Source organism: Gymnodraco acuticeps, unplaced genomic scaffold, assembly GCF_902827175.1.
Source record: "Gymnodraco acuticeps unplaced genomic scaffold, fGymAcu1.1, whole genome shotgun sequence".
Lineage (NCBI taxonomy): Eukaryota > Metazoa > Chordata > Actinopteri > Perciformes > Bathydraconidae > Gymnodraco > Gymnodraco acuticeps.
This window is the reverse complement of record NW_022990238.1, coordinates 11,020,126-11,044,679: the sequence shown is the minus strand read 5'-3', so window position 1 is coordinate 11,044,679 and position 24,554 is coordinate 11,020,126. Positions and strand designations below refer to the sequence as shown.

General features: G+C 41.4%; 1 protein-coding gene across 1 annotated transcript; it reads left to right on the top strand.

The window, feature by feature from the left end:
• Positions 1–301: 301 nt before the first annotated feature.
• Positions 302–24,554, top strand: ttyh3a (tweety family member 3a). Its single transcript, XM_034219865.1, has 15 exons — positions 302–636; positions 983–1,162; positions 4,525–4,694; positions 6,111–6,222; positions 6,658–6,878; positions 7,766–7,861; positions 8,930–9,002; positions 9,515–9,590; positions 13,135–13,190; positions 14,019–14,111; positions 15,391–15,483; positions 16,225–16,361; positions 18,474–18,650; positions 19,040–19,115; positions 22,217–24,554. Exons 2-15 carry the CDS (start codon positions 1,037–1,039, stop codon positions 22,529–22,531), a joined length of 1,821 nt encoding a protein of 606 aa, XP_034075756.1. The 5' UTR covers positions 302–636; positions 983–1,036; the 3' UTR covers positions 22,532–24,554.

Sequence of the window (24,554 nt, the reverse complement as noted above, 5' to 3'; positions counted from 1 at the left end):
GTGGCATTCAGATGAAAAAAATGTGAAGCAGCCGCAGAACCATACAGGCTATTAGAAAATATATTGCCAGTTATGAACCAGAGCATACAGTTGGTGCCCTTTTTATTTTGTATCCCATGCCCTTCAGAAATCCTGAGACTGCCACTGGCCCCAAACATAGCAACGCTTTCTTAGCTGTATTCACTATTTAGTTCTGTAATGCAGTTGCCAAGTAGTTTTACTATTACCCACACTACTTGAACTCCTCATGAGCTCCTCGCTATGGAGCCTCTGGATGGCGCTGTTGGGTCACTTTGTGCCGGGGAGGAGGGCTGTGTGCGGGCCGGGCCGGGGAGAGCCAGCTGGTTGAATGTCGTGAACAGTCTCCCTAGTCTCGCTGCACCCAACTGATAACTGGATTGAGCTTTAACTCGGACGTGCTTGTTTGAGCTATTGCGATGGAGTAAGACTGTAAAAGAGGAAACGAGGAATAACCGACTAAAGAAAAAAGGATGTAACAAACCGACAACCAGAATGCAAAGTGGAACAAAAGAGACTTCTTGTTGTTATCCGCCTCCGTGCCCGAGTTCAGCGGACTGAACTAACCAGCAGCTAAACCGGCTAACGTTAGCTGAGTTAACGATAGCTACATTACGGGTAAAACAAGCTTTAAAATCGTTTATTTTTTTATTAAAAATGTGAATGAAACCCCTGCACTCGGCTGGGTTACTGCTATCATTGCAACAGGATGATCGCCAACGACACACAGTTGATTTAAGTTGACATGTTAACAAGCTAACTAACGCTAGCTTCAGGTTGCCTGGACAAATAGCTAGCCACTAGTTAATGTTAGCAAGCTACTGGATCTACTTTTATTATATTTAACGCGAGCCAACGCAAGCTTACAAACTTCGTTTCTCTTGCTAGATGAGCAACACTGCTTTTGTCTTTCATCCCGGATACAGACGGACTTTATAAAGTGGATTCCTTTCTGTGTTTACAGTTTCGAGCATCCTTGTTTGCCTGTTTGTGAGTGAATCTCATTGACTTGCTCGCCATGGCAGCAGTGGTTAGCTACTCCCCACCATGGTGGGTGAACATCATACACAGACTTCCCCATTTCAACTTCATGTTCGAGCAAACAAGCAGTGACTTCCGACCAGAAGACTGGACATATCAACAGGTAACAAAAAATACCTCTGACCCCTCTGTTTCATATCAAATGACCCTGTGATTCCCAGACATCCCATAGATGCATACAACCAGTGTTTGCTTCAGTGTAGAGTTCACTGTCCACTTCCTGGAACAGGATTATAAAGTGAATGTTGTTGTGTTGATACTTTTAGATCTGCAGCCTTACATATATTAGTATTTTCACACATATATTAGTGTAGCTGTTCTAGCCACGTCTTGACCTTTGCCAGACACAAACCAGCTGTCTTTATAAAGTGTAATTCAAGCCACCTAAACTGTCATATTCTTTATATTTAATATAACCTGTATTTGTTATGGCAAATGAAAGGCAGTTAGACTTTCCCCCTTAACTACTCTATATGTCTGAACTATAGAAGTTCAACTGGTAGCAAAGGTTTATAAGTAGACTGCCCAGCCTAATGAACAGCTAAGACTGGGGGAGGGCACAGCAGCATATTTTTCACAAGATAAATATGAAAGAATCCCTACATTTGGGTCACGGTACTTTCCTTTCATATGGCAGTCATAGTTTTAAAGGATGTTTAGCACTTAATGTCTCCACATTAATGCAGATTGCTTTCTGCTACTCCTCAGTCGATGTGCAGGTTATGCCTCTCAGAAGTGACACAAACAAAAACACTAACCCTGACCCTGTTACCTTTGACCCACATGATGCAGTGAAATGACTGCATACATCCTGTTTGAAAGAAAAAGAACCACTGATTGTGTCAGATGGCACAGCGTTAATACGGATTACCTGTTTGGTTTAACATTAACGAATAAATCCTTCAAATCCCCCTAAGAAATGCTGTGCAAACTGTTCATTAACTGTTTAGTTCATTTAAACAGTTGATGTTGCCATGGGCACGATAAATAGTTACGTTTACATTACATTATTACATTACATTGCATGTAGCTGACGCTTTTATCCAAAGCGACTTACAATAAGTACATTCGACCAGGAAGACACAACCTTGAAGAAAACAGAATCATATAAGTACATCAGGTTTCATAGAGCCAAACATTTCAAGTGCTACTTGTTTACCATCCTAAAATTATAAAAAATGGTCTTTAATTCATTTAATAATGGACTTTGTTAAATGCTGCTCATTTTTCAAAATGCATCATTACTAATGCTTGTGTGCGGTTGTGGTTTTTAAAAGGCTCTGAGAGATTGGGTAATGAGGGCAGAGGGAATACATGGACAGAGAGGGTCATTTTCTAACCAAGTAAAAAACAATTGGCAGACATGGGTGTAAGACATAAGAGAAAGGCGTGGGTCCATCTTGCAGTGGGAGTAGAAGTGATTCATGGTTCCTGAAAAATGGGAAGACATGTTCCAGACATGCAACAGTGTAATGTTACAGCGTACACAGACATTCATGTTGAAAGAAATGGGAATACAATACTTGTTCATTTGACTTTGTGTTGGTGTTAGATTGTTGCTGTCTTAAATGAATCCATGATTTAGTGGCAAAGCTGGCCCCTATTTCTAACAAAGGGAACATGTTAGGGAGTGTTGAGTTTGACTGAAAAGGTCATGATTGTACCATGATCTTACAGTTGTTATTGCCCAGCTCTGCGCTATGATCGGAGCCTCTTCCTGTTAGCATACAGGAAGTGGTTATTGGCTGGATAATGGCTGCAGCTGTGTGTTCTTGGCGCTTAGTGTGTAACAGCTAGAATGTCAATATAAACAACATACATCTTAAAAGGATATTCAGTGGAAACGTATACAGGTCAAACAGCTGTCGGAGTACAATTCTGTCACTTCCCTAACACCGTTAGCACCACAAGAAGAGAAAAAAGAGGTCATGATTAGACTAGCTTACTAAACTATTATTATAACCTTACTGTGATGACAGGCTGCTCATTATCCACGATGCAATGCTCTCACTAGTGTTGAATTATCAGCTGTCAGCGGTGCTCAATGTAGGACTCTTTTATCATGATGCCACCTTGACGCCTTTTACATTGGCACTCTTACCACACACACATCAGAAGCTTTTATAGTCTTGTCCTGATAGTTCTGTAATATTATGTTATTCTGTGTGTTTTAGTCCTTTGATATTTATAATTGTTTCTTATGGATATGATGATTGGATCTGCCAAACTCCAGGAAGTGTAGCTGCTGCAATGATACGGATACTGTTTTATTTAGCTGTGCAGAGCAACATACAGCAGCCAAGTCTGCCAATGATCTACCTGATTATCCAGTCTATCATTTGTTCACAGTCAACACTAAACAGGGTTGGTTTAAAGCAATAGTTTCACCAAATAGTGTGTTGTCAAGACTGTGATTTGAGGCTTCAATTGTTCTGAGATTGAGTTCACTCAGTGCCATGAAACAGACAGACAACCACAGCATCTGGGCGTGTCAGCCACTGTGATGCATCGTTGAGAAACCTGAACAAAAAGGTCAACCCTGAGTAAAACAAAAGTGGCAGGATGGAAATGGGCCCCAGCCGTGAATCCTCAGGAGCACACAGTGAACACAGAAGCCCTCTGTCTGACCTATATACTGTAGGAAGTGCTGCTGTTGGCGGAGAAGTTTCAGTTTGATTGTAAATGGCTCTTTCGCTAGCTTTGACATTATGCCATCGTATCATGTTGATAGCTGTAATATGCAGCATAGATTACACGTTGTGTCTTTTGGAGGTTTTCAGATTTTCAAGTACTGAGCTTTCAATTTGTCTTTCATTTTGAAAGCTTTGTCACTGAGCTATTTCATTAAATAGAGGGCTTTCTTTTCATTTGAATGAAAGTGATACGTCCTACAGTATTTACTGTATTACTTAATCAGCAGGCAAACACTTTTCTTCCATCACAGTGAAAAATTAACTTGTAAGAGATTTTAAAGGGGCCCTATTATGCTTTTTGGGATTTCCCCTCATGTAGTAATGGGTTTTTGCGCAAAGTTCCCTATTGAAGTTACATAGTGACACTTATTTAGCACTCAAACACATCGTAGGCGATCTGTAGGACATCTCTAAGCGGATGACCAATTACATCAGCCGGCCAGCTAACCAATCGGAGCAGACTGGGCTCTGGTTTCAGACAGAGGGTGAAAAGAGGTGTTTCAGCACAGGCAGTATGAGAGAAATAAAGAGCTTTTTGGACATTAAAGCATGGAAACCTTTCACAGTAGAACATGAGCATAATCGGCCCCTTTAATATTTGAATACATCATGCAGTAAAAAAAGGCAATGCATTTGATATGTTATTGTTGTTCTTCAGTGCTACTCTGTGGTGTTTCTCTGTGGGAAACTTCTGAAGCCTATTATTCCAACTGTTATTGATGTGAGAGTGGTTTTGGCAATAAAGCAATAACCCCATCCCTCTCTCCACCAGTCTATCCTGCTACTGGGAGGAGTGGCGCTCGCCTGTCTGGCCCTGGACCTCGTGTTCCTGCTCATCTATTCCATTTGTTTGTGCTGCCGGCGGAAAAAAAACGAGGGTCAGCCCAGCGCAGACTGCTGCTGCACTGCCTGGTGTGTCATCATCGCAACACTCGTCTGCAGGTGAGTCAAAACACAATCAGAGTGGTAAGCATTCAGTCCCTGTTTCCAGACCCACAAGCATGTCCTCGTCTTTTAATGCAGGCTCATGCTTCTTTTTATCCTGAAGAATTTTCCAGAACAACCTCAGGAGAGTTTCAACCATTCATCGATTTGTAAATAAGTAATAAAATGTCAATTAAATGTGAATCATTAACCACGAAAAACTCAACATTTTGCTCATTCCCTTCTATATAATTTGTTCAATACTTTTTTGGCAGTTCACCACAGACATTGATCCCAGCTCAATTTAATGGAACGCTACTTTTGAGGTAAATGGTGTGAGAACTGTACCATATGGACATGCTTTCTATCCATGAACACTGCATTTCTTTCTGCTGATGGGCCACTGGAGAGCCATCGCGGTTGATTCAGAGTGGCACAAAGAGCTTGGGGACCTGATGAGTACAGGAACTGCATTACAATCACTGTGTCTGTGTGTGGGCTTGTACCCACGTGCAAATGTGTTTTTGTGAAAGGAATATCTGCAGAAAATCCTACATTTCTTTTCGTTTTGTCACTAGAGTCAGAGTCCATCCCTGCACGCCTGTTAGCAATAATGGGATTGCCCTATTTTTGTGTGTTTTCGTAGCTATTTTGAAGTGTGTTTTGAAGTATAACTGGAAGTTTCCACGAGTCCATCATCACAGCAGGGAGGTTTGTTTTGTCTGACACTGCTCCTGTTCACCTTTTTCACACTGCGAAGTGTGAGAGGAAGAGATTAGCAAGCGGGGAAAGCCCATTGATTCACTGAGGGCTGCCGGCTGAACACCATTAGATTTAGATCCGAGTGATTCGCTTATCATCATCTTACTTGATCAAATCCACTCCGGCATAGTACTGGGGTTAGCAAAAAGACCAAAAGCTGCAACACAGGAAGAGATATCAATTCTCGCTTTAAATCACTTTTTAGGGTATATAAATTGAGTTTATTTCTTGTTACTGACATTTTTTCAAATTGCAAATTGTACACACACACATTTTCTGAATATTTTATAGTTATTTTGTGGATCTACCTATAGAAACTGTTTCTCATGCAGTTGCTGGATCTGTTTTCCTGCAACCTGAGGCCTGTCTGTGCAAATGAGAGCTGATCTCCTGCCACAGTACAGCCTTTGTCAGGCCAAGTGTGAAGTTTCGGAGCATAGCTGGTCCATTCCTCCGCGTTTCCATGGTTCCGTAAGGAGTCTTTCTGCTGGAGTTGAAAGGGGCCCGTTGACCGGGGTCCGAGCCGAGGGGGTTAATGTTGAATTCACACGCCTCTCTGCCTGCCTGGCTGTCCCCCCCTCTCTCTCGCTGTCTCCTCTCTGGGTTCTTTTTTAGATAATCCCTCCTCCTCACCATCCCTGTCTCCCCACCCTTCCTTTTGTCTCCCCTCAGCGCTGGCATTGCTGTCGGTTTCTATGGGAACGGCGAGACTTGTGATGGAGTGAACCGGCTGACGTATTCCCTGCGCCATGCTAACCGCACAATCACCGGCGTGGAGAAGCTGGTAAGACTCGGGGCACAAATTATACCAAAGTGTTTAATAATTCATCGTCCTGCTGCCATGAGCATCGCTAGTTCTCCCTCCCACCAGAGCCCCCTTTACTTCAGGAATCACAATCAGAAACAGGTTTATAACACAAACAAGGAATTTGCCTTGGTGTATATAAAAAAGTATATCATAAAAAAAAGGCTATTGTAACATTCAAATATAGAGCAATATTAACATGGAATAAAGATATACCAAAAAACTACTTACAATATAATAAGACAACATATTCATAAAAATACAATAGTATAAAAAAAACGTTTGCAGTATTGGTATGGAAAGTGGAAAGCTGTGCAGATATTGAAAGGGGTAGCTTTGTGAAGGTTGTGCAGGACTGACAGTATTATTATTATTCAACTCCATCATGACCTTGTTTTTATATTCTGGCTCCAGGTTTATGACAGCACATCCTCATTGAACCAGACGGTAGAGTACAATCTGCAGCAGCTCGAAGGCCAGTATGCGCAGCATGCCGACTACCTGTCCATCATCCAAAAGCTGCAGGGCCAGCTGGACGAGCTGGTCAAACAGATGGTGGAGATCCCCTTCTGGGAAAACCCCAACATCTCCCTGGAGGAGCTGGCTGTCAATATTGAGCTGTACGACTGGTACAGGTAAGACTCTGATGGTGCAGTCCAAGCAACCATTGAAACAAAGAGTGCCATACAGAATCATGCAACACATTATATATGCAGCCCCTGCTGATGCTGCAGAACAGGGAGTGGCAGCAGCAGGCAACAACAGACCATGATCTCTTTATTACACTTTCAATACAGATACACACTCTTTCAGTCATTCACTGGCTTGTGAATACTGTGCTGACGCTCATCTCTGAGTTCACATATCGTCAAAAAGTCACTTCCCTGGCTAGACAGTGCAGATGAAGCCGCTCGCATGTCTCTGAATATAAATCTCTGAGGGAATTAGGAAGCAGAGGCAGGCCCAGACAACAAGGGATTAATTGAAGTTGTTCAGCATATCATCATGCAGCATACATACCAACAGCCTCAAAGCTGCGTTGAGTTTGGTGCTAAATATTGAAGAGTTTGTAATCTCTCGGGCTGCATTGAGTTTTCTAACATGTATGCCTAATATTGAAATATGCAAGTGGCTTAAGAAATGGAGTCACAACATGGATTCAATGCAGAAAGGATGAGATGCGTATTGTAAATACAAATGCAGGGGTTGCAAAGTCACTTATAAACTTAATCTTAAATAATCTATAATGGGTATTTTTCATAATGATGTCAAATGAAGATGCGAAAACATTCAGGCAATGTAAAAGGGAGTTATCTACTTATCATCCTCCTTTCCTTTAATGATATTTAAATAAATGATTTTTGGTTAGAAACATCTAGCTAATTGTTTATAGAAGAAGTATTTTGCTTTGGTGGGTTTTAACAAAATTGTGCTCTAAGGGTGAAGCGTATTTGTTTTCATTAGGAAACGCTTTGCTGTGCTGCTCTTGGCCGTTTGAATGTACTGACATGTGTCCCCACAGGTGGCTGGGCTACATAGGCCTGCTACTGTTCGACATCCTCATCTGCCTCCTGGTGCTGTTTGGCCTCATTCGAAACTCCAAGGGAACGCTTATAGGGTGAGTCTCATCACAAGATCATGGCCACAAGAGCACTTAAGGGAAAATGGGGCTGCCCTGGGAAATTATTGTAGCTGTTGTCACAGATTTAGTGGCAATTATTGTACATGAAGCTTTCAACTGATCAAGGCCACATTGTCATTACAGTTTAGTCAGGATGAGTATCTGAAATATCAGCACTGTCACAGTTCATTTAACATAAGGACCCTGATATCCTCAGTGTGTGGGTGACCGATAACGTCACTTTATGAGACACTTAGATATTCTGGTTTGTCCTTACTGTTTTATGTTCATTAGAGCAGCTGTAGAAAGTCTATTTGCTTTTTATAGGCACTGCCAGAGAAAAGAAAACCTCTTAATGTTTGCCCAGTTTTCCCTTTAAGGGCACTTAAATACATTAAAGCCATATATTTGTCTGTTACTGTGATTGAATGAGTAGTTTGTTCTGCTTATTGTTTCCCCATTGAACAGTCTTTGCTAAAGGGCTTCCACATCCAGATTCAGTCGTATTTAATTTAAAGGGGCCCTAGTATGCTTTTTGGGGTTTTCTCTTTCCTGTAGTTATATAGGTGTTTGTGTAAATGATATGCCAAGGCTAAAATCTTAGAGTTCCTTCCAGAGGGAGTTTCTCTCCCCCCCCACCTGCCTGACACGCCTTCATTGGGCATAACATAGTGACATCACTATGTAACACTCATGCTTCTATTGGCTAGCGCTCCAACACATTTTAGGTGATAGGCTAATGGACGGGACCTGAAAATGAGCAAAATATGGCACCTTTAACAAAAGATTCAAACTGTTATGTCAGCCTGTTGATGGACCTTCCGACCTTCTTTCTGTGGGAGTGTGGCTCTTTCATTTGGTCTTTCCGTAGTATATCCTTTCTTCATCACAATGATTGGAGATTAGTGTATTGTGATTTCATAAAAAAGGTTTAATTCTAATGTACCAACTTAATTAGCCTTAACACGTTTACTGCCACACTGTATCAGTTGTTGAAGTACACATAATAGTATTGCAGTAGCACAACAGGTTAAACAACCCCCCCCCTCCCCTTGCTCTCTGCAGGGTGTGCTTCTTTGGTGTGGTGGCTCTGGTGATCAGCTGGCTCTCCCTCGGGCTGGAGGTGGCTGTCTCTGCGGTAAGTGACTCCACCAGAGCATGATCCTTTTTTCTTGGTAGAGCAGCACAGTTCATTACCTTTAATTGGATAACAATGTTTTTGTGTGCTAAACCAAGGACTACTTAATTTGGCCTTGTAAGGAATTGTATTTCCCTTAATCTGTCAAATTGAGGAGTTAAGAGATTAAATTGTACACAGTGACAAAAAAAACCCGAAAACATTTGTGTGATGTTATGCAATGCTGTAACCTCGCCATAAACATAACCTTAAATATCCCATTCTGGCATGTTTTGAGACAAAAAAAAACGGTTGAATTACCCTGTTAAATCTACATCTACCCCGTCTCCCTTTTTTTTTTTTAATCGAATAATTTGTATGTGTTGTACATTTCAAATGTTTAACTGCTGCATGCAAGAAGTATCCTACTTGACTGAAACACATCACATGTCTGAGCTACATACTTCAGCAGGGAAAATGTCACTGCAACTTCCTCTTATTCACTGTCTTTATTTGTCGTGTTTTTTTACTAGACCTCCAGTGACTTCTGTGTCGCTCCTGACGTATTTGTGACCAAAGTGGCAGACCAGTATGGAGTCATCAATAAAGGTATGGACGAATCACAAGTGTCACTAAAACTACAGGGATTTTTCTCATACAACTCTGTGAATATTAGTCATCTCAAATTGTGAAGGACGCCTGAATTGTTTGTCCCCTCCCCCTTCCTGGTTTGAATGCTCCGATTATTGTGCAGCAGTGAGGCGGCATTGTTCTAAAGAGTAGGTCAGGGTCTTGTCCATAAAATGACTCCCCTAACATCTGCGGCAAGGTCAAAAGGGCGATGAGTTGCCTTTATAAGCCGTACAGAAGCCTCTCTAGTACTTCTCCTTGTAGTAATTGCCCAATCTGTCTTTTGATGGGATGCGTGTAAGGGGAAAAATGATAGAGCCTCAGGTTTGTGTGTGTGTGTGACGGAGATAAGAGCAGTAGAGGAGAGGATCAAGGTGCCAATATGTTTCCTGCATCCCTCTCCAGTTCTTTGTAATAAAATGAGAAGATGGTGCTTAGAAATGAAAACACCAGGGACTTCCTGTCTACTTGATGTGCTTTTTTCCCCTGCTCTGCTTCACTTCTTGTTGTTTTTTTCTGCTCTCTTCTCTAAAATATGGAGATTGCTGCATACACAAACCAAGCTGCTGGTTAGTCAGGGCAGGAATCAGAGCATCAGCTGTAAAATGTGTGATTTCCTTTGAACCATGAGCAACCAGCCTTCTCTGTTATTATGCTGCAGATATGGAGCTGTATTCTGCCCCAGGGCTGATTCATGCAGTACGGGACTCTTCTGTTCTATTCCCCCCTGTAGCACATGTTAACTATTCAGCCGTTGACAGAAACTATTTATATCAGGACAATTGAAAAATATTTATCATAATTCCTGTCATTTTGCAAATTGCAAAAACAAAGTACACAAACTCAAGAGGTTTTATTTGCTTTTACTTCTCAGTTACTCTTAATTTTCTTAAATAAAGATACATCTTACTCGTGGTTTTATATTTTTGCTTCACTGCTCATACCTTCTTGTTATTTCACCAAACAAATCTCTGGACATCTCAAAGTATTTTATGACTACAGTGCTTGTATTGCGCTCCTCCACTGGATAGCTGTTATATCTTCTCGTACATGCATCATTTTAACAGCCCTCATTGTTTTTTTCTATTCTGTTGCTTTCTCTTCATTGTGCAACTTTTTCAGACACATGGTCTCAATCCAGATGGAAAGTGAGAGTTCATCTGTACAATGTATCATGTTGCAGCCTGTATCACTCTGGTCTGATAGGTACATTAGGTAGATAACGTTTTGCAAGCTTGGAAAACACAAAACGGCTTGAAAACAAACCACTCTGAGAGCAACTTTACTGAAGCTATATGTAGGCTGCACAATAGGATAAAATATGCCATAACATTGTTGAGAATTGCAATATAATAATATGACTTCCAATAGATAAACTTATATTAAAGTGTACTTCCGTCTGCCTTTCTGTTACTTTAGTATACAGCTCAAATACAACAAAATTCTTGTTGACTTAAAGAAATAAGAGGAAATTATTTCAAACATTCTTTTAGTTCAAACATTGAGCGTGGAACTGAACACAAAGGGCACAAATTAAAGTGCAGTTTTCAATTGCAACTGGAAGGTCACCAGTTCAAGTCCCGGCAAGACCAAGTGCTACCGAGGTGTCCCCGAGCAAGGCATCGTTCCCTACACTGCTCCCGGGCACCGTACATAATAATGGCAGCCCACTGCTCCTAACACTAGGATGGGTCAAATGCAGAGAAACCGTTTCGTTACTAGTACCTGTACTATGTAATGACAATAAAAGTAAAAAGTAGCCAAATAGATCCCAGAGTGCAATACAAGTCTTTAGCAATATGCTAATCGGTGCAGTTGACATGACGATGACAATGTTTTAAAAATATAAAACCCTATACAGTATCATCCCTAGCTTTAGGGACTGGTACCAGCTTAGTTTTGACTCCTTCACTCTGCCAGAATGTTAACCTGGAGGGATAAAGTGTTGCTAAATATCTATCCAATGAGAAAGCTTTTTACCTTAGCCCGAGGCTGCTACTCATTGATAATCAGTCTTGATTGTAAAACAATCTTATGTTGTCAAATGCACAGTTACTGTAGCATTATTCTAATGTTCCACCACTGAGTTACTTTCAGAACAAATTGTTCATTTTCTGCTACAGTACATGGAACAGTGGCAAAACCAGTAACAGAATTATACTAAGGTGTTTCTTGAAACTGTTTTAGCCATATTTGAGTCTTCTTTCTGCCCACTGCATACTGACAGCCAGGATTTATAAGTGATAAGTCGTACAAGAATGTCAGTCTTTCCATCCATTACCATAAGTCAGATTCTAAGAAACCTTCTCTTCCTGATATGTATGTGTGTGGGCGTATTGGTGGTTGAAGCCTGCTTGAAATACACTTCTCCTACCGGAAATCCTCCTCATCAGTTCACTCAACTGTGTGGGAATGAAGCTCCTGACTCAGCAGTGAGCGCGCACGTCACTCCATGTGCTCGCTCGGCGCTGGTGTTCTCACAGCTTGTATTTGTGGATGTAGCTGTTGCTTTTGAGTCACTTAGGAGTTCTCATCCACTCCTACTCACTGCTGTGACTTTGGAACTGGAGTGGGTTGTTATAGCCTGTGAAAGTCTAAAACATTAATTACAGTCTGCTTAGTTTCACTGTGAACTATGAACAGAATGCAAGTTTGGTCATGTTGTAGTTTTAACAATAACTCAAAGGGTACCTGAGCTTTTCTATGGCTTTGTGTTCTTTTGTTGGGTAAGTGATGCCGCGTCATCGGAGAAATACTTCATACTTTTACACCATGTGAACCTTATTGTTTTGGAAAATTGCCCCTCAGTGCTCAGCAGGAGTGCAGTTACAGAAGCACGTCTCTTGCCTGTTACCTGGCTGTTGGCCTCTCTCCCAGAACAAAACAGTGGTGGCTGAAGCAGCGACTCAGCAAAGAAATATCAAAACGCCACATTAAATGCAGATATCAGAATCCAAATACATGACAACGTTTGAATTATTGATATAAGAATGAGCAGCTATGATTGAATATAATAAAAAAGACACTGTTCTTCTTATTGTAGTCCTAACACAGTGTGGAAGAATCTCTGCCAGTGTCAGTTTTTAGAAATAGTCAAATAGAATATTGCTGCAACTACCCTAATTGTTATTATTATCGATCAATGATTTGCTCCATTTGCATTATTATTTCTCTGATCAATAAAATGACAGACGATTTCAGAATTTCCTTTCTTGAAATCATATCTCTTACCTGTTCAATGTTACATGACTAACAGTCCATAACACAGTCATGTTATAGCTTGACACACACAGGTGTTTGATTCCAATATCAGTGTTAGGGATATTTCCTCACACATAGTTAGGCATTTTAGTGAGAAATCTGTATTAATCTTATGATAAATAACCATAACAAGCAGAAAATGAATCGGCAACTTGTTTTTGCAGTATCGTTAATGAACATTCGTGTTCATCTTTCAGCCCTGTGTGTGAATGTTTGTGTCTCTGCTGACATATTCTGTTCCTGCTGTCCTCTATATTCACAGATATCCTGATGCATTACCTTAGTTGCAGTTTGGAAAAAACCAACCCCTTCCAGCAGGTTTGTTGCATATATTACATTTGTTTCTAGAGTTTTTAACATCTTAAACCAAATCATGTACCCTTCAGATGATTACCCGTCTTCCTATTATTTTACTAGCTCAACGTACATGTGATACTCAAATCTCAGCAGATATATACTATAGAATTGTATCTCTTCATGATGTATGAGATTGAATTCTAGTGGGCAAAATTAGCCCCTCCCATTGCCTCAAATGACTTTTTTCCATGTAATAGTACAATACTTTCCATTCTGCCACTTCCTGTGTGTGTGTGTGTGTGTGTGTGTGTGTGTGTGTGTGTGTGTGTGTGTGTGTGTGTGTGTGTGTGTGTGTGTGTGTGTGTGTGTGTGTGTGTGTGTGTGTGTGTGTGTGTGTGTGTGGTGTGTGTGTGTGTGTGTGTGTGTGTGTGTGTGTGTGTGTGTGTGTGTGTGTGTGTGTGTGTGTGTGTGTGTGTGTGTGTGTGTGTGTGTGTGTGTGTGTGTGTGTGTGTGTGTGTGTGTGTGTGTGTGTGTTAGAAGCTAGGGTAGAAAAGTGGCACTTTTACTGTGAATCTAAAGTCTGCACTAATGGACTAGCTTTCATTTCATTTTGCAAACTGCATGAATAACTCAAAGTGTTTGAGTGCTGCTGACGTCTGGCCTGCTATTGTTAGAGTGTAAAGAAAAGGAAGCTATATATACAGTATGTAAGCCTTTCAGCTCACATCTATAAACGATCAGCCTCTACTAAATCTCCACGTGACTTCACACTGAAAGCTCTTGCTAATGTTTAAAATAATGGAAATAGTTTTGAGATGTGCCGGGCTGATACAGTATTCTTCATTTCAGAAGCTCTCTGGGAGCCACAAAGCGTTAGTGGAGATGCAGGACGACGTGTCCGAGCTGCTGCGCTCTGCCACCAGAGAGTACAAACAGACTCAGGTACGTTACCAGCCCCAACACTACACTCTTCACTGGACATGCCAAATTACAACATTACCACATTCAAATGTCTGTCCCATGGCAAACGGGTCAGGGTTATAATGTTTCATTTTAAATTGGAAAAGATAAAAGGAGTTTTTCATCCTTCAAATGTTCCCTTGTGTTACCTAGAACTCTTCAAGACTTTGTTTTCCTCGGATGCCTCCTTGGTGAAAAGAGATTAGAGTAAATCATTGATGAATGGATGTTAGGTTTAACAGCAGCACAACTATTCCTGAGTCTCATTGGTTTAGTGATTTGCTAAGTACTTCCCATACTCATTCAACCCACTTTCGCCACTACCATTGTTTCGGGGGGGGCGGGGGGCGATTGTGAAACTCCCTCTGAAGGGAACTATGTGATTTTAGTCTTTGCAGACCATTAACATGCACATCAACCTTTATAACACACTACAGGAAAAGGAAAACCCAAAAAATGATTTATATGTCAAAATAATAAATATATACAGATGTTAAAATTGTTCATTTTATTAAGCAATATATTTCATTCCAAAAATAAATGCTACATCACATGGTAGCTGTTTCCATACACAGTCCCGTCCCCCCACACCTTATCCGGGCTGTTTGTGATGACTAATGGCAGTGAATGGGACTGACCTGCAGAGAAGTGAAGTGCACCTGTCCATAAGGACCTGCTGACGGCCCACCTGGGACCTGCATTATGTGCATTAGGCTTTCACCGGCCCTTGTCAATACATCGCTGTGGTATTGTCCAGCGCCGGTCCTTACACTGTGTTGACATAGGCACAAATGGGAGCTGACATTGGGAATACAGAGGGGCATATTTCACTTCACATAGCCACACAGGGAAATGTGCTGAGGTCGTGGAAATGTTTATATCAGGCTATTATCAGACGTATTTTCTGTCGGAGCTGCACGAAGAAGGGGAGTAGTCCATTCAAATGTATCATACATTCAAATCAGCTTTCTCAGCTAGAGCTGCTGTTGTATATTGATGAAAGACACTGATGTGTAGAATGCATAATCAGGGAATAATCAATGTTAAAAATTAGTTTACTTCCTTATTTTTGCAACTGTAAGCGTTTACTTACAAGCAGGAAACTACGACTTAGCATTTTTCCAATGTAGACAATGATAATTAAATGCATTTTATTATTTTTTCCAATGTATTTTATGGTCGTTTGTGGGATACAAGAATACTCAGGTTCTAGTGTTCAATTTTCAAATTAAGTTTGTGTTTTTTCCTCTTTCATTTCCAGCGAGATTTAGAAGAGATCCAGGGGATCCTGAACACCACGGAGATCAGCCTTCATCAGCTCACCGCTCTGGTGGACTGTCGCAGCCTGCACATGGTGAGCAGGGAGGAGGACACTTACAAACGGAGACATGCTTACTGTAGGGTTGCTCCATGTCTATTTAAAAAAGGGCCCGGCAGCGATGTGATCTGTTGCGACGTCTTCACAGTGCAGCGTAGTTGTACAAAGCAACCTCTCTGTTCGTGCTTGTGCAGCTGAATACACCTGTCACCATTAATAACATTTGCTCTCCTGAATGCGAGTTCTTGTCCAATTGATGCTGGCTTTGTACTCTTTATGAAGCTTGCTGAATGACAAGTACTTGGCTATCGCTTTGCTTGGGAGGATTGTCCCTCAGCGGCATCCAAATTCCAAGTGCACACATGCAAGAGCAGCACTTTCTCTCTGCTTTCTGCTCAGCCTTCTCTGCTTAACATCCAGCTGCCAGAGCTTATTATTTCATGAAAATAAGAGTATCTCCAGGAAAATACCAAATGTGTTACTGCTGTTCTGTGCATACAGGATGAAGAGTTGTCCTCATGATATTATGGGGTGAGTGGGGTTCTTTTCAAACCTAGATCGAAATGCACTGCTTGTAGGCCAATAGTGAGCTCATTGCTTTGACCTAGTTTTAAATGAGAAATCTCAGCAGATGCATTTTAAAAACAGCCTTTTTACTTCAATCTGGTTTTATTTCATTTCTTAGTGGTTTCTTAAATGTCTTTAGATGTTTGAATGCAGCATCTGATGTTATTATACCTGCCATAATAAAAGTGGTGTCTCCCCCTCTTCTTGCAGGACTTTGTCCAGGCCATGACGGGGCTGTGCTACGACGGACTGGAAGGCGTCATCTACCTCGTCCTGTTCTCCTTCATCACTGCCCTCATGTTCAGCTCCATTGTTTGCAGTGTGCCTCACACCTGGCACAGCAAGAGGTGAGACATCCATTGCATATAAAGCCATCCACTCGTAACCACATAGGAACCAGTGCAAAGCTTTTAAGCTCCTCTGCAGCCCTGTGTATACACTGAGAAATAATTTAGGAGGAAAAGCCTATCAATTAATGATGGCAGTTTTCTTAACCCTCTCGTACTTGTTTTTACACACATGGGAGTGAAGCTACGAAGTCAGGATTGATTGACACGATTATTGTGTGTGTTAGGCTTTGTTTACCACTAGTTTGTCTATAAGGCTACATCCTCAAATAGATTGCTTCCTGCATAATTGTGCCGAGTTGGCCTAAATCTATCACAACCACCGCGTGAGCTGGTGTCTTCTCCTCCAGCCGAGGGGTGAAATCATCCTGATGTCTTCGTCATATCAGCGGCAGATAAGGTTTGCAGGATGGCTCAGGGGAAAGCGGTTTTCCCAGCTGTCAGCTCATAAGGAAGTGATCCCTCCTAACAATCAGAAGCATGTTGATCAGTTTGATCTCAGCTGGGGCTTCCTGTTATAAACCAAAGGATTACACGCCGCCAGTGTGTTTTCTCAGTGGTCCCCACTAAGCTTTTACTGTTTAATGATGCAAGATTACTACATGATCTAAACCCTCCTGGAGTTAGGTGAGAATGTATAATGTTTCTAAGATTGGTATTCGATATGTATACTCTGTAAGTTACTCTCAGGTTAATAGATGTATTGAAAACTGCCCTGAATTACTATCTATGATCTCATGTGTTAGCAATGCAGGGAAATGCCTAAGGGATGAACACTAGAGGGAGACAGGCTCCATGACAACGCTATCATTGTGGCTCTGTTTTGACATGTTTAGTGCATTGTTGTTATTTAGCTTCACAACTGGGATCACTTTCTCTCTGCAGGAAGGAGGCCACGTTTTTTTTTTTTAAACAACACGAACAAATGCATTTATTGTCCTGATGCAAATAAGGGCAATTTTCCTGCATAAACTTGAACCAATTACATAAGGCTATTTTCACCGTCTTTGTGTATCCCCATTGAGGTCAGTGGGAAACAGAATCTTTGCGTCACACAGCAGAGAGAGCTCACCGTGTGTTTTCTGCCCGCAGCCATGAAAGTGAAACAAAATGTGAGAATAATCACAAATGTGACCATGTGGCACTTTTAGACTTCTTTTGTTATCAGTCAGTCAGCACACAGGGTCCCTCTGGTGGTGGTAAGGTTGCAGTGCAGCGTGATGCTTAGGTTTGCAACTGACTATTTTCATTATCAATCTAAATAGTAAAAAACAAATGTTCCAGTTTCTCAAAATCCAAGGTGATATCTTTAAAAGTCTTGTTTTGTTAGACCAAGACCTAAAGATATTAACTTTATAGTATATTAATAATAATAGATTACATTTGTATAGCGCCTTTCAAGGGACCCAAGGCCGCTTTACATGGTGAACAAACAAACAAACAAAAGGGGTAAATAATAAAGTCAAAATGAAATAAAGAGCAGGGGGACTGTGATGGGTTAGGGGTCAAAGGCCATGGTGAACAGGTGAGTTTTTAATGATGACTTGAAGATGTCCAGGGAAGCAGACAAAAGTTGTGATGATACATGTTTTAAAGGATAACTCATTATAAGATAAGATAGGACTTTATTTATCCCGAAGGAAATTGTTTTGCCAGAGTTTCAAAAATACAATAAACACAGCAGCATAATAATAAAACTGTGCTCTAACATTGCAGCAAAAAGAGCAATTAAATATCTACAGGAAACATAGACGGTCACATAATTAATGTAAATATTAACAGTATTTAGTAGTGCAAAGAAATGTCGTGGCAGATACGTAATTGCAGGTTATTATAGAACAATAATAATAATGTTGCACATGTTATATAGCAGAGAGTGTTTTGTAATGATGGTAATGGTATTTATATTGCACATAGTGGGGGTGTGGAAGTTCTCAGTTCCCTTTACTGAACGGTGAAGAGTCATAGAGTGTGATGACCACTGGGAGGAAAGACTTCCTGTGGTGGTCTTCGGTGGTCTCAGTCTACAGCTGAAAGTGCTTGTATTATAGTTGTATTTGTCAGTTCTCTCACTTATCCATTGGTTGACCGAAGGACTTCTGTTGATTGCAGGGACGACGATGACAGTGAGGATGAGTCTCTGAGTCACGGGGGGCGGCAGAACCACGACAACCTGTACCGGGTCCACATGCCCAGCCTGTACAGCTGTGGCAGCAGCTACGGCAGCGAGACCTCCATCCCTGCCGCCGCCCCCCACACCGTCAGCAACGCACCTGTCACCGAGTACATGTGAGTCACCGTGCAGCAAACCACTGTGAACTGAGGAAAACCAGAAGTGGTAGAGAATGTATTTTCACAACCAAGCCAGGTGGCAGATATTAGATCTGTCAGCAGTCTGGTGTTATGTTCCCTGAGAGTCAGGCAGTGGACAGCAGATGCAGCTGTTGCTCTCCAGCTGTGAAGCCTGTGAAACTCAAACTCATGAGTTTTCAGTGTTGGGGGAAACTGGGGGAGGGGATCCTGTAGTTTCTGTGTTTTGAAGGCCTTGGTATGCTGGAAACTGACGTGGAGAGTTGCATGTGTGCAGTATATGGTTTCATATCTTTAAAGCAGTGTGTAGGGGTTTATGCTCTTCTCAGCTCGCTGTGTTTGATCCCACTGTGTGTTTAACTCAACAGGGCTCAGAACGCCAACTTCCAGAACTCTCGCTGTGAGAACACGCCGCTGATTGGACGAGAGTCTCCTCCGCCCACGGTAAGTTTAGCATTTCCTCTAAACAAAATTTAAAAAAATACACAAGTACAGAAACACCTACGGAACATATATCTCAAGTCTCTGCTGAAACTGTAGAACCACCTTCTAGGCATTTGGCAGTATCTCTTGAGGGGCTGACAATTACAACTTGTTGAAGAAAATTATATTAATTAATATTCATATATAAAGATGAAGCTAAAATCAGGAAGTTAACAATGAAATAAGAGCGTTCCTGTGTGCGTTTCCATCACATCTAAAGAAATTAGAAAACCATACAAATAAATCCAAAACAGTCGTCATGTTAATTTTCTTTTTCACTGTTATGGGAACTTTTTTCAACAGCAGAAACGCAGAGAAGGGAAAGGAGATTGCAAACTTTCATGCATAAGAACATATTTTCTTAATTCCTCACTCACTATATTCCCTTATGGCCACTCTTAGGACAGCAGGTTCCTCTCTTGTTCACTCGCTTACTCCTTATTCAATGAGTGTGGAAGCCGACAACAAACCATGTAAAAGTCTAGATTGTTCAAATCAAATTAGGAAAAGATCTGCCTCCTACAGAAACTCAATTGAGTCCGTCACTCCAGACAAAACACAGGTTTAGTTCCTCAAAAGCTTTGTGGTACCGAGGGTAAGTTGCTGCGCTCCACGCCCAAATAAAAAACACACTATACCTGGACCTTTCTTATGAATAGGGATGCAAAACAAATACATCATTTGTCAAACTGCCACCTGACATGAAATGTGTCTTGGATAGCGATGTTTTCTGTCTTTTATTTGATACAAGTTGGGCGGGGGGGGGGGAATAAAGAATCCTGCACACTGTCACTTGACCTTATTTTATGAATTTAAGACCTTAGACACATTCACATACAAAGATGACCAGCTCTCACCGAGGAAAAAGAGCTCTTGAGTCATGTTTGTATTTATATTGAAAAGATCATTTGCAGAATTATAGGAAGGTGTTGCGGGCATCCTCTGATTGGCAGATCTTTTCCCGGGTCAGAGCCAATAGCTTAAATGTCAATGTTGCTGTTGTTTGTCTATATCCTCCTGAAGGTCTGTATAAGCACCAATGATAGATCGTATGTGGAGTCTTTGTTTGCTTTTGGTCATACGCGCAAGTCACTAGGACTTCTTGCTGTGTGTTTTCTGAAATTGTGTACCACTTTGACCATGTTAGGAACACACCTCAGTGACTCCCCCCAGCCTGAACCTCTAGCAGAACCCCCCCACCCTCCCTGGTGTCCGTGTGTCTGCCTGGACCTAGACGCTGCTCTGTGTATCTACTCTATACTCTCTTCTTGTTTTCCTGCGAATCCATCCAGTTGTATTTGACTGCCGCGGACAGTAACAGCGGTCAGAGCTGGCAGTTAAAGCCTTCGGAGAGTTCAAGATCCTTTTGGTAACCTCATCTGCTACAGTGTGCTAACAGGTACAAAATAAGCCCCGCCTCCTCCTCCCCCCGCTGGCCTGTTCCTCCTCCGTACCACCTCCCAAACTCCCGGCTCAACCTCTGTTCACGTCCCACCTGGGCTGCTGGACCCCCCCCCCCTTCCCCCACTCCACCCTCTGTCCTTACTCTTGCGTGTCTCACCTAAGTTTTGTGTCCTGTGGCCCTGGGCTGCATGTGTCCCTCCCCCCCCGCACCACAGATGTATTGGGAGGAACATGTGAAGCTTTATCGGCCCTGAGGCTCACCGAGTCAAACTCTCTGGATCTGCTTTGTCTCGGTTTGGAGGGGGGACCCGGGGGCTAAGAGAAGAATATTTCTCACTTTTATTTAAAAGAACTAAGGCTTCTGTTATTGGGTGTGCAGCACAGAGAAAATACCACATGACGGTCAGAACTCTGTTTAGTATGACCTTGTATATTTTTTAGCAGACGTCTTATTTTCTGGACTTTTACTCACTTCCACTGCATTTTGTGGTATAGACAAATCTGTCAGCTGATTTTATATTTCAGGCAAAAAAGGCTGACCGCTGCTTTCAAATATCGAGACATACTTATTTTCTTTTTTCCAGTTTTGACTTTTAAAACAAGGCATTAAACCTGGCTTTGAGAAACTGGGATGGACAGCTTTCACTATTTTCTTACATTTTATAGATAAAATAAATCTGCGTAATCCATAAAAGCAAAAATTAGATGAAAACAGTACTTGCAACAGGCATTTTTTCTTCTTTTATTTGACATATTTACTTTACATTTAATTAAAACTGAATCTGTAATGAAAACAATCTTTAGTTTCTGCCTTAAAATTGTGCAATTGTATTTAACATCCAAGTAAGTCACTTTGTATGGAGCTCATGTTGGTGCAAACACTGAAGGCTAATCAAAAACAAAAGGTAAATAGAAGTCAAAGAAGTGTTTCCCCGCGAGTTTGAGATGCAGCCTTTCTGTGCTTGTATCGCCTGCATCCAAAATAAGCATGGGTGCATCCTAAATGTATACGAATGTGCACGACAGTTAAAAGCAAAATAATTATAACTAGAATATGTGTATGATGTCCTCGTCCACTGTAGCTGTGATGTTCTCTCTCTGTGTGAACTATTTAACATCCCTTTAGATTCCAGCAGTCTGGGGTAACTAGTCGAAGGTAACTCGAGTCTCTGATCTGTGGAATCATGTTGTTCTGTTGTATTTTCCATCACTATATTTATATGATCCTCACTTGCTTTTTGATGTTTTATTCACCAGAGGGTAATACTTTGTCTGAACAACACACTGAATCAGTTTGCTTTGCTCAGATATTTCTTTCGTAAAACCTTTTATTTTTTCAATTTCTTTAATTTTTTTTAAAGCTACGGACCCAGAATCAGCACTTCTCTAACGGGGCTGAAATAGAGGGGTATGAGGCATGGCTAGAATGGGTGATCTGTTTGGTAGTTTGAGCAAAACACTTAATAGACATGTTTTTTATATATTTCTATATATCTGAGACCTTTAATATATGCCTAAAAATAGTATAATAGGAGACCTTTAAAAGAAGGGATATTTAACATTCTTCTAATACTTGCAAGTCATTATTCAACTATAAAGAGCAAAATCCTAATTCTCGTTTTGTTTTGTGTGTGTCATGTTCTCTTTTTCATCCACAGTACACCTCCAGCATGCGGGCCAAGTACCTGGCCCACGGCCGCCCGGACCCCAACAGCCGCCCGGACCCCAACAGCCGCCCAGACCCCAACAGTCTCCCTGAACCCAGCATTCGCCCGGACCCCAACACCCGCCCGGACCCTAGCAACAGTCGCCCGGACCCCAACACCCGCCCGGACCCTAGCAACAGTCGCCCAGACCCCAGCACTCGCCCAGACCCAAACAGTCGCCCAGACCGCAACAGCCGTCGGGACCCAAACAGCCGCCGGGACCCAAACAGCCGCCGGGACCCCAACAGCCCCCCACCCGCTCACTAAACCACAGTGGACCCCTCCTGTCCGCAGCACTGACGTCTCTCCTGTGTCCTTCACTCATTTCAGTCCCTCCTCCCCCTCCCGTTCCCTCCTCCATCTCACTTGAATTTAAACGGAAAAACCACGTGTGCTTTTTTGCTGGTTTGTTGGAGCAAAGTCATAGTGCACAGAATCATCATCGGTGCTGGGAATCCATCTGCAGCTCTCAATGTGATGGAGCCAGGGCCGACTTTTACACTCCAACTTTCTTTTTTTACACATGAATGCACCACGACATGCAGTGTCACATCTAACACGGAGTGCAGTGTTGAGGACTCTGGAAGTGCTCCTTCGACTAACACTGATTACTACTGGTTGTTGTTGTTTTTGTAAAGTACTGTACTGCACTCTCTCAGAAAGAGTAAGAAAATGCCTTCACATAAATACAGGAGGAATACGGGAAAAGGTGAAGTGTAAACATTCATTCTCACATAGATAAAACTGTAAAATAGATACATTTCATATCGCAACATCTCATATTTCTGCTAATGGGATTTAAACTGCAAGTCTGTTTAAGATTTGCAATATCCTCCAGTTATAGCCTCTGATACTGTATATATTACACATGTCGATTGACTTTCTTTTAGCATTTTAGGTTAAATCCGATATCTGGGACCAGTTTTTCATGCAGCACGTCTTACAGGTCTGAAATAGAATTTGTCGCGTCTCGGGACAATATTTCCTATATGTATATAATACATTGTTGAGCCACTATTCTACAGCGATGACTGTAACCTGTGAAGCTGTGAACTCAGCTCGACTCTCAGAGGATTTGAGAAGGACAAAGATGAGCTGTTTGGTTGAAATGCAGCTGTTTGAAGAAAAGAGTCTCAATAGGAGGACCATGCTCATCCAAAAAAAGGAAGAACTGGGAGAAACCATGACGAGTTTGACAAAGATGAGAAGTTTTTTTCACTACTGGAAGCAGATTTTTGTTTTTACAGACGATGGTAAAGCAGAGGACATTACTCCAGACTTTACGGTAATTCACCTCTTCACCAGACTGCTTGTTATTCTCTCCACGTTGCCGTTAAGTCGTAAAGCCTCATCTCCCTGAACAGAAGCGGGAATTGTCCACACATCCATGACTGCAGCATTGATCATCTCCTCCAAAATGTGTCAGAAATTCCTATCACAAGAATCTTAATTCAAGTTTACGTGACAATATGCATATCACAGTTTCTTAGAGAATTTCGGAGAGAAACCTTTCTTTGCATTCACAAATGTGTTTTAGCATTTATAACAAAAGTAGATACGAGTGAGTGGATGCTGTGAAGGGATCGTGATTACCCTGCTCTCTATAAACCAGAAATGGTCAAAGGAAACCTGCTGACTTCCGGTTGAAGCGTGACGATCCTTCAAATGCAGAGAGAGATGTTTTTACTTCTTCTGCTTCAACTTGCTTCTCTTAGATGTGCGCTGTGACCAGTACAACAGGTGATTTTTTTTCTGAGACTGCCAAGAAGTAAAGCACAACTCTTTTATTATCTGAATATCTTTTTAAATGTCTTAACTCGAGGCCACTCTGTAAAGTTGACTCCTGGTTGAATGAGCCTGTCTTTTTAAATCATTTATGCTCTGTAAATGCGTTATTACACTGATGCAATCTTTCTGTCTTTGGTAGTAGTCCTATTCTCTTTGTTGTTTGTAATGCAAGGCGGCGATTCAGATTATAAACATTTTCAAAATGATGAAAAAAAAGTGGTTAAAGTTTAAATTCTTAAAACAGCTTATTCCACATTTGCTTTTAGTGTTTTTTTATTTCATAGAATCTCTAGAAAGCACAATGTGTTGCTTCTTTAATGTGAATACGGTAAATAGGTTTAACATTTTCTTTGAGTTTTTTTCTGGAAAGAAATCACTGTAGATGTAACCTTTTTTCTTTTTTTTACTTCATTTTTGCAATCTCTAAATTGTGTACATGTTAAACCTGTGGTTATATTGAGCTTAAATGCTGTGTTTTAAAATTAAACAAACGTTAACTGTA

What these genes read in the sequence shown, in the direction of transcription:
- ttyh3a (XM_034219865.1), top strand. Translation starts at nt 1,037, where the DNA reads ATGGCAGCAGTGGTTAGCTACTCCCCACCATGGTGGGTGAACATCATA. An exon ending in AAGACTGGACATATCAACAG is followed by an intron (nt 1,163 to 4,524) that starts GTAACAAAAAAT and finishes TCTCTCCACCAG; the next exon opens with TCTATCCTGCTACTGGGAGG. An exon ending in GAGAGTCTCCTCCGCCCACG is followed by an intron (nt 19,116 to 22,216) that starts GTAAGTTTAGCA and finishes TTTCATCCACAG; the next exon opens with TACACCTCCAGCATGCGGGC.